Genomic DNA, 15,717 nt, shown 5'->3' with positions numbered 1-15,717 from the left:
TTACAAGGTCGAAATAACCAGACGTTTTAATGAGCAATATTGTAAAAACAGTCCCTTCCCTTCCAAAACAACAAGACGCTGGACAATATTTTAAGGCTATACGTTTTAAGGCTATACCTGCAGGACAGATAATATGAGAGCCACATTGGTCTAGTGGTTAAGGCACCAAGCTAGAAAGGCGGAGACGGTGAGTTCTAGTCTTGCCTTAACCATGAAAAACTGATTGGGTGATTTCGGGCCAATGACCAGGAGACAATGAATTTGACTCCCACCTTAGGCATGAAAGTTAGCTGGGTGACTTTGGCAGTCCCTCTCTGTTAGTCCAACTCACTTCACAGGATTGTTGTTGTGGGGAAAATAGGAGAAGGAAGATGTGTTGGACAGGTTCGCCACCTTGAGTTATTTGTGAAAATAATAAAGATGAGAACTATATGATGTTTCAGTGACAATGAGTGCACCATCAGGAGACTTGAATAAATAGGTTAGGGCAGACCTAGGCATTTTACAGTCCCCAGGCCACATCTGGCTGGCCCAGTCTGACCATGTGAGGTTAACTGAAAATTAAAAATCAAATGTAAATAAGTGCACCACAGGGGATGGGAGAAGAACCGAGTTAAGTCCAACTCTGCCCAGTCGCTGTGCATGCTTTCAGTTGGCTGGCACCCTCATTTGGCCCCCCTTGGAAAAACTAATTGCCGACCCCTGAGTTAGGCACTCTTATTTTTTTTATTTATCATATGGCACATTCACTTCCTATTTCAGTAAAAAGGAACACAGGGTAAAATACAAAACAGAAAATATAAACTAAGGAGAAACTTCCTGACAGTTAGAACAATTAACCAATGGAACAACCTGCCTCCAGAAGTGGTGAATGCTCCAACACTGGAAGTTTTTAAGAAGAAACTGGACAGCCATTTGTCTGAAATGGTATAGGGTTTCCTGCCTGAGCAGGGGGTTGGACTAGATGATCTCCAAGGTCCCTTCCAACTTTATTATTATTATTATTATTATTATTATTATTATTATTATTATTATTATTATTATTATTAATCTTAACAGGAAGATTAGAAACGTATCTAAGCTGCCAATATAATTTTTTACTTCAGTGGTCGCAGCCAGGAAATCAGCAGAATCTCCATTATAGGCTCTATTTTGGCATTCTAACAATGTACATTGGATAGTTTGTTTTTCCGTCCCACAGTCACAATTCAGTGATGGCATTTTGCCCCATTTATAGAGGGCATCTGATCTGTACATCTACTATGACCAGTGCAAGTTTGGTTCAATGTTATCCATATCGCACAGGGCTGGTCAAATAGCAATAGCATTTAGACATATATACTGCTTCATAGTTCTTTACAGAGCTTTCTAAGTGGTTTACAGAGTCAGTATCTTGCCCCCAACAATCTGGGTCCTCATTTTACCAACCTCGAAAAGAGGGAAGGCTGACTGAATCAATCTTGAGCCATTAGGATCAAACTCCTGGCAATGGGCAGAGTCAGCCTGCAATATTGCATTCTAACCACTGTGCCATCCAGGCTCCATATCCAGGTGTTTTTTCAAGATTAGGGACAAATAGTCATGGTTAGGGACAAATAGTCATAAGAAAATCTACTTACATCAGGGGTAGGGAACTATGGCCCTTTTATGACTCATGGACTTCAACTCCCAGATTCCTGAGCCAGCCATGCTGGCTGAGGAATTCTGGGAGTTGAAGTCCACAAGTCATAAAAGGGCCATAGTTCCCCACCTCTGATCTACAGGGTCGCTAGGAGTCAATAATAGGTTGATAGTACATAATCAGTTAATAAGTGGAAGAGAACCGCCATCTTATCTTTTACCTCAGCTATCAATATGTCTTGGTTAGGCCTGAATGCATTTTTTATGCATTTTAGGGGTAATTTTGAGCTGAGAGAGGCACTGCGAAATCTGAAAGACTGGGCAATTGAAAGGGTAATGATGTTTCACATAGCAGATTAGTTTGCAGATATTTGATGCACTTCAGAACATTGAATCAAGGAAATCTTCAAGTACCCCTACCTGAAAGCCAGCCATGGGGACAAATTAAATTTTCTCCCACTTTTCATCTTCACGTTATTGACCTGGAGGTCTTTTCACTGAATATTCTCCAACTGTAGGAAGAACCCACTCAATCTCTTTTGAAAACTGACTTTACTACATTATTCTGTAAATTGAAGAACCAATGTGACCCTCCACCAGTGATTAAGCTACATTTCCCAACATTTTTCACAATGGGCAATGCAATTTCTTTTTTTCAGTCAAGATTATCCTCCATCAGTGTTTGCATATAAGGGAAGTCTTTGCATATAAGTAACAATTCTCTTGATTCAGGGAACTCCAGAAATGGGGCAAGAGAGATAAAAAGAAATAATAAATGGTATAGGGTATGAAATAATAATAAATGTATTAAAAATAATAAATGGTATAGGGTCTCCTGCTTGAGCAGGGGTTGAACTAGGAGACCTTCAAGGTCCCTTCCAGCTGTATTTTGAACTAAATAGAATCAATATATTTTCTATAAATCAATATTTAAAATACATAGGTGGCAGATTACATCCAACCCCCAGTTCTTTCTCTGTTCCCCTAAATTTGAAAATGAATTTCCAAATTTACCAGCAAACAACCAAATTTAACCAATTTTGTTGAAAATAGTTGTGGTAAGTCCATCCCCTTTCAAAAATAAGGGATACAAACCCAGTAATTCCACTTTCTCTTCTAACAATACAGGTAGTCCTCAACTTATGACCTCGATTGAGCCCAACATTTCCATTGTTAAGTAAGACAGTTGTTAAATGAGTTTTTCCCCATTTTATGAAGTTTATTGCTACATTTGTTAAGTGAATCACTGCAGTTGTTAAATTGGTAACATGGTGATTAAGTGAATCTAGTTTCCCCGTTGACTTTGCTTGTGAGAAGGTTGCAAAAAGCGATCAGAGTATGACCCTGGACACTGCAATGGTCATAAATACAACCCAGTTGCCAAGCTTCTGAATTTTGATCACATGAGCATGGGGATGCTACAATGGTCATAAGCGTGAAAAATGGTCATTTTTTTCCAGTGTCGTTTTAACTTCAAATGGTCACTAAATGAATGGACTACCTGTGTCTCACATCACTATTTTTATTTACTTATTCAATTTATATCACTGCCCATCTCACCTAAGCAATCGTGGTGATGGCTTACAATTAAAAATACAACAAAAAAGTCATGAAAATCAATTCAAAGTCAATTAAAACAATTAATGTGTGGCAGAATACAATAAATCAGTAATAATGCAGCCTTAAAGCGTGGTCCTTAATAAGGCCACACCTGGAATGCTGCATCCAGTTTTGGTCATCACATTACAAAAAAGATGTTGAGACTTTTAAAAAAAAGTGCAAAGAAGAGCAACTAAGATTATTAAAGGCCTGGAGACTAAAACATATGAGGAACGGTTGCAGGAATTGGGTACGGCCAGTCTAGAGAAAAGAAGGATGAGGGGGGACAATGATAGCAGTATTCCAGTATTTGAGGGGCTGCCACAAAGAGGAGGGGGTCAACTTATTTTCCAAAGCACCAGAAGGCAAGACAAGAAGCAAAGGATGGAAATTAATCAAGGAGAGAAGCAACCTGAAATTAAGAAGAAACTTCTTAACAGTGAGGATAATTAACCAAAAGTTAATCAGAAGTTGTAGTTACTTCATCACTGGAGGTTTTTAAGAAGAGGCTAGACAGTCACTTGTCTGAAATGGTTTTGGTTCTCTTGCTTGAGCAGGGGGCTGGACTAGAAGACCTCCAAGGTCCTTTCCAGCTCTATTATGATTCTCAACCAACCAATAAATTTAATACCACCAATGAACCCCAGGTATGATGACAAAACTATATTTTAAGAGCTTTAGAAGGCCAGTACTGGTGGGGATCCTCTAAACCAGTGTTTCTCAACCTTGACAATTTTAAGGCATGTGGACTTCAACTCCCAGAATTCCACAGCCAGCATTTCTGGCTGTGGAATTCTGGGAGTTGAAGTCCACATGCCTTAAAATTGTCAAGGTTGAGAAACACTGCTCTAAACAGAGTTTATAGCAGGTTCATAAACTGCAGGAAAGGGATAAAACACTGCTTTTCAAACTTTGCAACTTGAAGGTGTGTGGACTTCAATTCCCAGAATTCCCCAACCAATCATGGAATTCTGGAAGTTGAAGATCGCACACCTGGAACTAAGAAGAAGTTTTCTAACAGTATGGACAATTAACCAGTGGAAAAGCTTGCCTTCAGAAGTTGTGGGTGCTCCATCACTGGAGGTTTTTTAAGAAGAGACTGGACAACTATTTGTCTGAAATGGTAGGTCTCCTGTTTGAGCAGGGGGTTGGACTAGAAGATCTCCCAGGTCCCTTCCAGTTCTATTCTGAATGAAACTTTCAAGTTGCTAACCTTGAGAAACACTGGGATAAAAGAAGACTGCAGATGACAGAGGAAGAATCTGACATCACCCTCCCTTCATGAAAAAGGCTCTGCAATCCTCTTGGCCTTTCCAAAAAAATATGTCAAATAAAACTTCTCCTTCTCTGCAGCAAAGGAGAATAGAAAAGTTGGAGGAAAAAGAATAAGCAGTATAATAGATATCCAGTTCTCTTCTCAAAGAAGACTGTTGATATGCCTCGTGGTTATTTTTCATTTTTCTATTCTTGCCTATTTGGTCTGGCTCAGAAAACTCTTGAAATGAAATTTTAAGCAAAATACATTAAGGGACTACAATTTGACTGCCACTGGATATTGTTAACTGACTGGCTGGTTTCTTTTACGCTTGTTCCGATGTTGATACAGCCTTTCAAATGAGATATAATCGAGTTAATGTCATATTACATATTTATGCTTATTGTCTCTCGACTGCCTTAGTGTACAAAGGACGCTAAGCACGGTCTCTTTGCTGGAAATGTGTCCGGCGAGTATAAATACGTAGATTTATGGATTATCCCTGGGGATGGTTTCTTTGGATTTGGCGTTAGCTTTGCAAATGGCATCGGGAACTCAGAAAAACAGGCCGAGCAAATAAATAAATAAGTGGGAAGCTAGTCTAAACATCTGGATGCAGACACCAAGCAAGGAGCTTCAGCTTCCCATATGGAGCTGAGAAAAAAACAGACAGATGGTAACCCTATTTTCAATCAGGGCTCGGTGACAGCGTGGGGTATTTCCAGTTGCTAGGGAACAGCAGTATCTCTTCTTCCCCAGAAGCAACATGAAATGTTCTGTGTAGTCTTGGGCAGACAATACTATCTCGTGATTGTTTCTAAAGTCTGGGGGGCGGGGGGGGGGAGGAGCTGGAAATATTTCAGACCTCGTTGTCTACAATCACACACACACAAACACCCAGTCAACCGGTCAGTTCTACTAGAGGCCTGATCAATTTGCATTGGAAAGGAGGGGAAGTGATATTTTGAAGACGGTGGCTTGGTTTATCCACTTCCCACATTACAGGTAGTCCTTGAGTTACAACAGTTCATTCAGTGACAACTCAGAGTTACAACAGCACTGAAAAAGACTTATGACTTACGACCGTTGCAGCATCCCCACATTCACATGATCAAAATTCAGTCACTGGGCAACCGGCTCAGATTTAGGACGGTTGCAGTGTCCAGTGATCACTTTTTTGCAACCTTCTGACAAGCAAAGACAACCGTGCTACTAAACAACTGCAGTTAAACAGCTGTGGCAAGAAATACACTTAACTGTCTCACTTAGTAACAAAAATTTGGGGCTCAATTGTGGTCGTTAAGCTGAGGACTGCCTGTATATGTGGTTGCTTTTTTGCAAGGCTCTTCCACATTAAACAATATAATCCACTGTCATTCAAACAAAATAAAAATGAAAGGACCCCATCAAAAATACATGAGCCCAGTGACTTTATGCTCAGATGCTCTCCAAAATGCAATCCTGTTGTTAAAATAATTTCTGCTAAATCCACTACTTATCTGCTCTGTCACACCCAAGATACCAGTGACCCAGCTCAAATGATCCTATTCTGGACAAATGGCGAGAAGATCAAAATCTCTTGAAAAGTCCATGATTTTAGGAAAGGTGGAAGGGAAGGGAAGGGAAGGGAAGGGAAGGGAAGGGGAAGATGATCAGCAATAAAGTGGATGGACTTGATTAGGGTGGCGATGGGTGCACCATTAGAAGATATGAAGGACCAGGCTGGGGACAGACCATAGCCTGAAGATCTACCTATTTAGGTGCTAAGTGTTGATACCAACATAATACATAATACAAAAGTAATTTCTCTCTCTCTCTCTCTCTCTCTCTCTCTCTCTCTCTGTTTGTGTGTATAGCTGCTACTCTAATTCAATACCTGCAGTTAGAAATGGTCTCAAAAGTCTAAACAAATTTTGGGATTCTATGATTACTAACATGATACATGATAAACAGATTTTTTTTTACATTTAATTCCCATCTCATGAACATACGGATGAGGCTGATCTTACTATAAAGTAATACAGTGTAACCTTGGTACTCAACTGCTTTGAAACTCATCGAATTTGGTACTCAACACAGTTTAATGTGAAAATTTTGTCCCAGTACTAATGGTTTGTTTGGTACTCAACACACGTTAGAATTTGTCGGTGTCGGCTGCTTTGTGACTCACTACATTATTCCTTATGGGGACAATCTGTTTGGTACTTATCATTTTTGGTACTCACTGCATCTCCTGGAACCAATTAATGATTAGAACTGAGGTACTATTGTAAATAGCATTTCATCTATCTGTCTGTCTGTCTATCTATCTATCTATTTTCTACCACTATTCTCCTTTGAGGTAGAGAAAGAGAAAGATTTAATTTGAAATTCACTATATAATCTACTTTCCTCCTTTAAATTATTCAAATACCTTGATGATTCCTGGAAGTTATCAGGAAGGAAACCAACTGGGGAAAGACATTGGTTTCTATGGCCAGAACGCTAAATTACAGGCAATAACTGCATATATTTATATGTTTATAAACAAGTTTATTTTAAAGTCCAAATTTTAGAACAGACTCAGTTATTCATTGCCACAATACACTAGGCTTGCTAACACTGATGGTTTTTAAAAGAGATTAGATTATTTTCTAGAAACAAGGATGTTTGCTATTATGAAAGGAATGTTGGGAATCTCCATGTCTAGAGGGAGTAAGTTCTGACTCCAGATCTAGGAAACAATCCCCTCCCCAACAACTGACTATTGTTATCTTGACTGAAGAAGCAACATACCTTAAACATCAGGTTGGTCACTGTTAAGAATGGAAGGTAATAGATTTGATTGTTTATATGGTAGACTTCTATTAATTCCAAGATGCACAGCTTAAGGTGACCCATCTGGAGTTTTTCAGAGTAGGGTGTTTAGACCATAAATTTGGACTGTTCTCCAGGGATCTACACATACTTTCATCCCTGATTACTGAGAACGATGGACTGTGTTAATGGACGTTAGATGCACAATGATACTGGAGAGACATTTCCTGTCCCAGTTACTTTTCAATAATAATAACTCTAAAAAGGATGCAGATTATTGCAATGTACTTTGTATCAGCCAGTCTGGCCCTACCATTAGACAGAGTAGGGCAGCTATCCCAGGCCACAAAAGCTGAGTGCTGTCAACTCTTCATCAGCTGGCCCTTATGTTAAAAACCTAAATTGGTCTAGATCCAGAGCAAAGCCATCTGCTTCCCTATTAGCTTGCCTGTTCTTTAAAATCCAAGTTCTGAAAATTCTGTATCATGGAGTCATTGCTTCCTAGCATGAGAAATAGGGTATTCTTGATGGATAATCCACATTGTTGGAAAACCTGGAATTTGGGTGACCCTCTGTTCCAACTTGTGAAGCCATTCAAGGAGGAGTCAAAGTTGGCTTTGGTCTCACCAGGAGGTCCACAAGTCTTAAACTTGCCAAGTTTGGAGAGCCCTACGACAATTGAACCCTTTTTCCTGGACCAGGAGACATTTGCTAACAGTCACTCACGTCTTGCATTATGCAGTGCAATCTACAAGGAGCTGCCCTTGAAGACTACCTGAAAACTTCAACAGATCCAGAATGAAGCATGCACTGTAACAGGGCCCATAGGTTTGCCCATGTAATATTTATTGAAGAGTTTGCCTTTCTTCTACACCAGCTTTTCTCGTATTTCCCTGCCATATGAGGTTGGGACCTCTGAGCCATACGAAGCAAGAGATTATCTTTGAGTTAAATAAATAAGTCCTCGGTGAGGGCGTGGACACAAATAGAAGATGGAGTCATTTCCCCTTCTTTGGAAAACGGCTCTAACAGAAATGCAGCCCCCATCCCACCTCCATAATGTGAAAGATAAAACAGGCAGAAGAAGACATGCCACCACAAACCATAATTTACCCATTCCATAGACCCTTACCTTCATACTTGGTGGGGCCGTGAAGGGTGGAGATAAGGGTCTCTCTGGAGTCGTTGCATCTGTGCTGTTCAGTGCCTCCTGTTTCCTGTAAAACAAGATATCTATCTTAGTTTAACTTAGTTTAGCTTAGATATTTATATATCTCAAGGAGAAGAGGGAAGGGAAAGGAGAAGGGAAGGGAGGAGAAGGGAAGGGAAGAGAAGAGAAGAGAAGAGAAGAGAAGAGAAGAGAAGAGAAGAGAAGAGAAGAGAAGAGAAGAGAAGAGAAGAGAAGAGAAGAGAAAACTTTGAAAATGTTATACCAACAAAACTTCTCTACTTTTGGAAAAAAGCTGTAGAGGGGGGAGGTAGGGATTTCTAATTCTTGTGATTTCACACCGAATCAAGGCTCTGCCCCATTACAATTACCCATAATAGCAGAGGAGGCCTTTTACCAAAACTTCAATTGAGCTCATCATACCTACTATGAAGGCTGCAGGTAAACTCCATTTCCAGGTAATTTCTAGCACCAGAGTAGCTGAGAGTGAGCTATATAGAGCTGGGTTTCTATGGTGACAGGATTGCAAAAGAGATCCTTCTCTCCCTCCTGTTCCTCTCCCCCCCCCCCCCAGAGCACACATACACAAAGTCGCGCACACACAGGCCTTGTCCCTGGTTCCTCCATCTGCTCTTATCTATTGACTCGGCAGTGTTTGCTCATATCTTTCTCTCTCTCCACCTAAAGAACACCATGCATGCTTGAAGAGATCTAACGATGGTTATGCCAGGAATTGCCAAGGAATTGCACCCAGGTTCCTCGTGGTCTGACAGGCTGAAATCACGAAGGAAAGATCAATCATGTGCAAGGGAGAAGTTGCAAAATGGGTAGAACAGGGAGTTATTCTCTCACATTCAGAGGTGAGAGCAGAAGAACGGAACAGGACAACAGGCCTATTTTCCCTTCTGTATGTGTAACGTGGACATTAACCCCACAATATAAAAGCTACGAGTGGCGCAAGGAGGTACGGAAAGATACACGCTCGGCATTACAAGACGAAATAGAAAGACCTGCCCACAGATTAGAGAACAAACAAAACTATACAATATCATCAAGAGAGTAAAAGAATTGAAACGGAAATGGGCTGGTCACATAGCGAGAAGAATTAATGGCAGGTGGACCAAGGCAATCATTGAATGGATCCCCCTTGATCAAAAGTGTCCATGAAAGAGACCTAAAAAAAAAAAGATGGATTGATGACATCAGCAAGTATTGCGGGCCCAATTGGCAAAAGAAAGCTCAGGACCGTATTGGTGGGAAACATGCGGAAGAGGCCTTCATTCTGCAGTGGATAGACAATGGCTAAAATGATGATGATGATATGTTACAGATAATAGAATAACAGATATGGAAGGGACCTTGGAGGTCTTCTAGTCCAAGCCCTTGCTCAAGCAAGAGAACCTATACTGTTCCAGACAAATGGCTGTCCAATCTCTTCTTACAAACGTACAGTGATGGAGCACCCCAACCTCTGGAGGCAAGCGGTTACACTGAATGGTGATGGGTGACCTTTGGAAGGTCTGAAGGACCAAACTGGGGACAGATTGTCCTGGAGAAAACCCATCTACACTAAGAGGCTACACCAACCTAATCGCATATAATCAATTATTTAATTAATGTATATGTTGCACTCTATTAGTCATCCCTCAAAGGGTGTAAACTCCCCAAACTAATATAGGTAGTCCTCGACTTACAACCATTCCGTGAGCAACTGTTTGAAGTTATGACGCTAAAAAAAGTGACTTACAACCAATCCTCGGACTTACAACTGTCATGGCATCTCCACGGACGTGTGATCAAAATTCAGGCATTTGGCAACCAGCATGTATTTACAATGTTTGCAGTATCCTGGAGTCATGATCACCATATGAACTGCGGTGGCACAGTGGTTGGAATGCAGTACTGCAGACTAACTCTGCACTCTGTCCAGAGTTCGATCCTGACCAGCTCAAGGTTGACTTAGCCTTCCATAGTTCTAAGATTGGTAAAATGAGGACCCAGATTGTTGGGGCCACTATGCTGACTCTGTAAACTGCTTAGAGAGGACCGTAAAAATAGCTATTGCTATTTGTGTCCTTCCCGGCCAGCTTTTGACAAGCAAAGTCAATGAGGCAAGGCAGATTCGCTTAACAACTGCATGATTCATTTAACAACTGAAGTGAGTAGCTTAACAACTGTGGCAAAATGGTCATAAAACTGGGCACGACTCACTTAACAACTACCATGCCTAACAACAGAAATTCTAATCCCAATTGTGATCGTAAATTAAGGAGTACCTATGGTCCGTATTTTTTGTTTCATCAAATGAGAAAGATGCAGAAACCCCAGATGCTTCTGTATGGTTTCCCTTTCAAAGTCAACTCAGTTATTGAATGGGATTGCAAGACACTCAAGTGAGAAGAACATGAGAAATTTAAGAGTCCTGGTGGATCAAGCCAACAACCCATTAAGCCTAGCATTTCTTGGTTGCACAGTGGTCAACCATATGCATTCAAGGAGCACACAAAGACAACCAAAAAGGAGAGAGCTCTTTTCCATAGTTGTTTACCTTCCAACAGCTATGATTCCACAGATGGCCAACAGCCATCAAGATTAGCCATCACTGATAGCGCCTCAGTCTTCTCCTGAATTTGTCCCATCCTCTTTAAAAAGCAACTCAGTAGATGGTCTTCATCTCATGCAGTAAATTCCATGGATTAATTCTCCAATTGTGTAAGGAACCATACCAGTTGATCGGGGTCCCTCCTCTCCAGCATACAGTTTTAATAATGTATAACCACAAACCCTTCATCTGCAGCAATGGGTGGTTGATTTGGCCGTACCTGAATCACTTGTTGTTGCCGTTTTGTTAAAAGGGCAAAGAAAGAAGACTTTCAAGCACAAAATGGTTCTTATGTTTAGACTTATTTGTATAAAACAGTCATGTCAAACTCGCAACGTCACGTGACGTCGTGCGATGTATTGCGACTTTTTCCCCATTGCTGGCAATGAGGTGGGTGCGGTTTCGTCATGATGCATCCGGCCCGCGGGCCGGCAGTTTGACATGCCTGGTATAAAACATAACTTCAATGTCTTTCCTCTCTTTTTCCATTTTTTTAATTGCAATGTTTATCTGTTTGGAGATTGGATTGAGTCTTTTAATGCTGCTGCTTGCATCTGCATCTTCTCATATTCAGCATAATTTACCTGAGGATTTTTCTCATGTTCAGCATAATTTATCTGAGCATATTTATTTTTTAAAAAATGGTCAAAGAGGGAGGAAGACTTTATCCCTATATCAGGTTTGCAAAAGTTAAAAGAAATAGCAACTACAGATGATTAATTTTAGATGAATAATCACCTTCATCATCACTTCTTCAGTAAAGGACTATGAATGCTCAGTAGCTATAGGGCTTTGAAGACCAATTGGGAAAGGAAGGAAATAAATAAAATAAAATAACTAGGAGGAAAGGATTAAAGTACATTAAAAACATCTGTTAGGTTTTGATAATTTGGAGATGGCAAGGAAACCTAGTACCACTCCTGTTAACAAGCCAGGATGCATTGCAACATTTGGATTGGAATCACACATTAAGTTCCAGTTAAGATGAATTATTGTTCATGTCTACACTCAAAAATCTAGTCAACTAATGGTCAACACTAAATTCATGCTACATAACAGTTAATGGAATTCAGAGAGGGGAGTAGATTAGGTTCACTTGTGGGAATGTAACAACTTCAGGCTAACATACTCCCAGCCCCTGCCTCTTCTCCTACATCAAGTCATTCTACTATTGACTTGATGTAGAATATTAATGACCCAGTTTTAATTACTAAACGCTAAAAGCAATCAACAGAATCAGTGTTGTATAATGATTAAGGCAGAGGACCCCAACCTTTTGGGTCCCAGGGACCGGTTAAGTGGAGAGAGGTTTTTCCACAGACCAAAGGGTACATGGTTTGTGTGCTACCTACATCTCATGGATGGGGCTTTGCTTGTTTGTGTGGCCCAGTTGCTGGCATGCAACGGCCTGGTACTGGTCCACGGACTGGGGAAGGCAGGAAGGCAGGAAGGCAGGAAGGCAGGAAGGCAGGAAGGCAGGAAGGCAGGAAGGAAGGAAGGAAGGAAGGAAGGAAGGAAGGAAGGAAGGAAGGAAGGAAGGAAGGAAAGCTTAAGGAGAGACCTGGAAGTAACACTATCCAGAGACTGAAAAAAGTCAAATCAACCCAGCTTTGGTTTTGTTTAGTATAAGATGGGACAAAGAGAAACTTTGGGATGGTTAAATCAGTTAAATGGTTACATTTCTGAAAGTAATTAAGAAATGATGTTAGCAAACTCAGTGCCCTTTCAAAGGCTCTGCTGTGAGCTTGATTACTGATCTTGTCTCCCAGTGCTGAAATCCATGGGAGACTGCTGTCCTGCACCCAGAGAACAGATGGGTGATCTCCCATTCTCTCCTTATCCAGAGAGGTTCTGAAAAACTGGTCTACTTACTGGTTCTTAAGTCTTGCCACAGTTATTATCTCCACCCTCCCAGAGGTATGTTTAACTTGCTATGCCTCCCTTGATCGTTTAACTATCTTAAATCTATTACTAAAGCTAGATCTTTGGAATTTGGAATCTCTGGCATTTTTTGCCCAAAACTGGGCAGATTCTGGAAAAAAAAACCATCATAAATCATGGTCATGTGACAGTGGGATGCTGCAAACAGTTAGAGTTAGTGGAGAGTGCAGTACTGCAGGCCACTTTAGCTGACTGTGTTCAGCAGGTCAGCGGTTCAAATCTCACCGGCTCAAGGTTGACTCAGCCTTCCATCCTTCCGGGGTAGGTAAAATGAGGACCCAGATTGTTGGGGGCAATGTAAATATATATATACATTGCTTACTGGTGTACACCGCTTAGAGAGTGCTTGCACTTAAAGCGGTATATAAGTCTCATAAATAAAATAAATAATTGTGGAATGCTGCAAACAGTATAAATGTGGACCAGTTGCCAAGCACCCAAAATGCAATCACTTGACTTGGGGGGGGGAACATTAGACAACCATTTGTCTAAAATGGTATAGGGTTTCCTGCCTGAGCAGGGGGTTGGACTAGAAGACCTCAAAGGTCCCTTCCAACTCTATTATTGTTATTGTTAACTTCAAATCTGGACGTTAAGACCTTTTGGGGATGCCTGTCATAACTTTGAATGGTCACTAAGCAACTGGTTGTTAAATGAGAACTATCTGTCTTCCCAAGACTGTCTTTCATCCTTACTCTGATCTACAACCCTACAAAATTCTGAGCATCTCAAATTCAAATATAATCATATCCTCCAGTATCTTTTCAAGGTTAGCCATGCTTGGCTAGGTTCTGTCTTGTTCGGTCTCCAGAGCAGGACCTCCAGTTACAGAGACTGAACAAGGGTCAGATTTTAGGTTCTCTGCTCAACAAATTGCTTTCTGGCCTATCGTAAACATATTCCATATTGTTCATCCTATTTATAAAATTTTCACTTCCTTTTCCATGATCCTCCAGGCTAGCCAATCTCCATTAATTCACAGAACTGACTCCTTAACAAATGTACTGCTAATGAGAGATTTCTGAGTAAAAATGCCAAATAAATTAACCCAGGGAGCTGTAAATAAGAATAATTGGTGAATGACATAAGCACCCACTACCTGAGGAGGCTCAGATAATTGTGCCAGGATACACAACTGTGATGAGAATGCAGATTAGATGGTTTCATCAAGGAACAATTTTAAATCTTTAATATTTTATCCAACCAGTTCCAACTCGTGTTTTCTCATTGCCTTAATTTTTTTTTTTTAATCTACCCTTCAAGAAGTCTCAGGATAAATAACAAAATCTGTCAGGGAAGTGCCACCAACCAATTCACAGACTTTGTTTTGATCTTTCCTAAACGTGTGTCTGACTTCTCCCAAACAACAAGAACAGTACATTCAAAATACAAGGGAGAAACCAGTCTGTATATCCAAATGGGTATTCAAATTGGGTGGTGATCTTCATTGGGATCAACACTTTTAGCAAACCTGATAATGTGTCTGAATGTTCAGCTGAAAGCAGATTCATCTCCACCCTCGGCCATAAAACCTCCATGGATATTGTATACCATATGGCATGTCAAACTGCCGGCCTGTGGGTCAGATGCATCATACTGAAACCATGCCCACCCCATTGCCGGCAATGGGGAAAAAGTCACGATACATCGCACGATGTCACGTGACATCACGAGTTTGACATTCCTGTTGTATACTGTATGTCAATTTAGAAGGTCACACAGATGCAGGTGATGACTTAGATCAGGGGTGGGGAATGATAGCCCGTTTATGACTTGTGGACTTCAATTCCCAGAATTCCTGAGCCAGCTGTGCTCATGGCCATGCTGGCTGAGGAATTCTGGGAGTTGAAGTCCACAAGTCTTAAAGTTGCCAAGTTTGAAGACCCTTGCCTTAAATCAAGTGCACGTCCTCTTCCCAAGCACAAATCACAGAATCTTCTTTAGTGAGATTTATTGAATTGGGAGAGAAAGTGTTGCAAACATATCGGCATCTACCACAGGTAATCCTTGACTTACGACCACAATCAAGCCCAACATTCCTGAGAGACATTTGTTAAGTGAGTTTTGCCCCATTCTATGACCCTCCTTGCCACAGTTGTTAACTGAACACTGCAGTTACTAAGTTAGTAACTTGGTTGTTAAGTGAATCCAGCTTCCCCATTGACTTTGCTTGTTGGAAGGTCACAAAAGGGGATCACAGGACCCCCAGGACATTGCAACTGTCATAAATATAAGTCAGTTGCCAAGAGTCTGATTATGTGACCATGGGGATGCTGCAGCGGTCATAAGTGTGAAAAATGGTCATAAGGCATTTTGTGTCAAAATTTCAAAGCAATCAGTGAAGAACGTTTGGAGATTTAAGATTTTGAACAAACAAACATTTACATTTTTATTTATATAGAGAAGAGATATAGACAACCCAGGGCAGCAAACACACCAGTATTCCTTCCTCCTCCTATTTCCCCCACATTAACAACCCTGTGAGGTGGGCTGGGCCGAGAGAGAATGACTGACCCAAAATCACCCAGTCAGCTTTCATGGCTAAGGCAGGACTAGCTCACAGTCTCCTGATTTCTAGGCCAAGGCCTTAACTATTACACCAAACCTGCTTGCTTTTCTTCCTGGCTGATCACAGAAAGAAAACTTAAGTATGATCACGAGTAGTTAAAATTTGGATAGGAAACTACAAGCCATCCCAAGGCTTACCCTTAAACCAGAGAGAACTTGATGAGGCTT

At 40.9% G+C, this 15,717-nt stretch overlaps 1 protein-coding gene across 10 annotated transcripts in view; it reads right to left on the bottom strand.

Moving 5' to 3' along the window:
* RAP1GAP2 (RAP1 GTPase activating protein 2) overlaps positions 1-15,717 on the bottom strand; it is a 325,705-nt gene that overhangs the window by 114,525 nt on the left and 195,463 nt on the right. For 9 of the 10 annotated variants that reach the window (XM_039341916.1, XM_039341924.1, XM_039341835.1 and 6 more), the window contains one exon: positions 8,403-8,487. In XM_039341916.1, the coding sequence (XP_039197850.1) occupies positions 8,403-8,487 (85 nt within the window). Of the gene's footprint in view, positions 1-8,402; positions 8,488-8,861; positions 8,948-15,717 lie in introns of those variants that run through there. The other variant, XM_039341889.1, reaches the window with a different exon arrangement.

Source organism: Crotalus tigris, unplaced genomic scaffold, assembly GCF_016545835.1.
Source record: "Crotalus tigris isolate CLP2741 ecotype Arizona unplaced genomic scaffold, ASM1654583v1 scf7180000017550.10884619, whole genome shotgun sequence".
Lineage (NCBI taxonomy): Eukaryota > Metazoa > Chordata > Lepidosauria > Squamata > Viperidae > Crotalus > Crotalus tigris.
The sequence above is the reverse complement of the archived record's forward strand: the minus strand, read 5'-3'. Positions and strand labels throughout refer to the sequence as shown.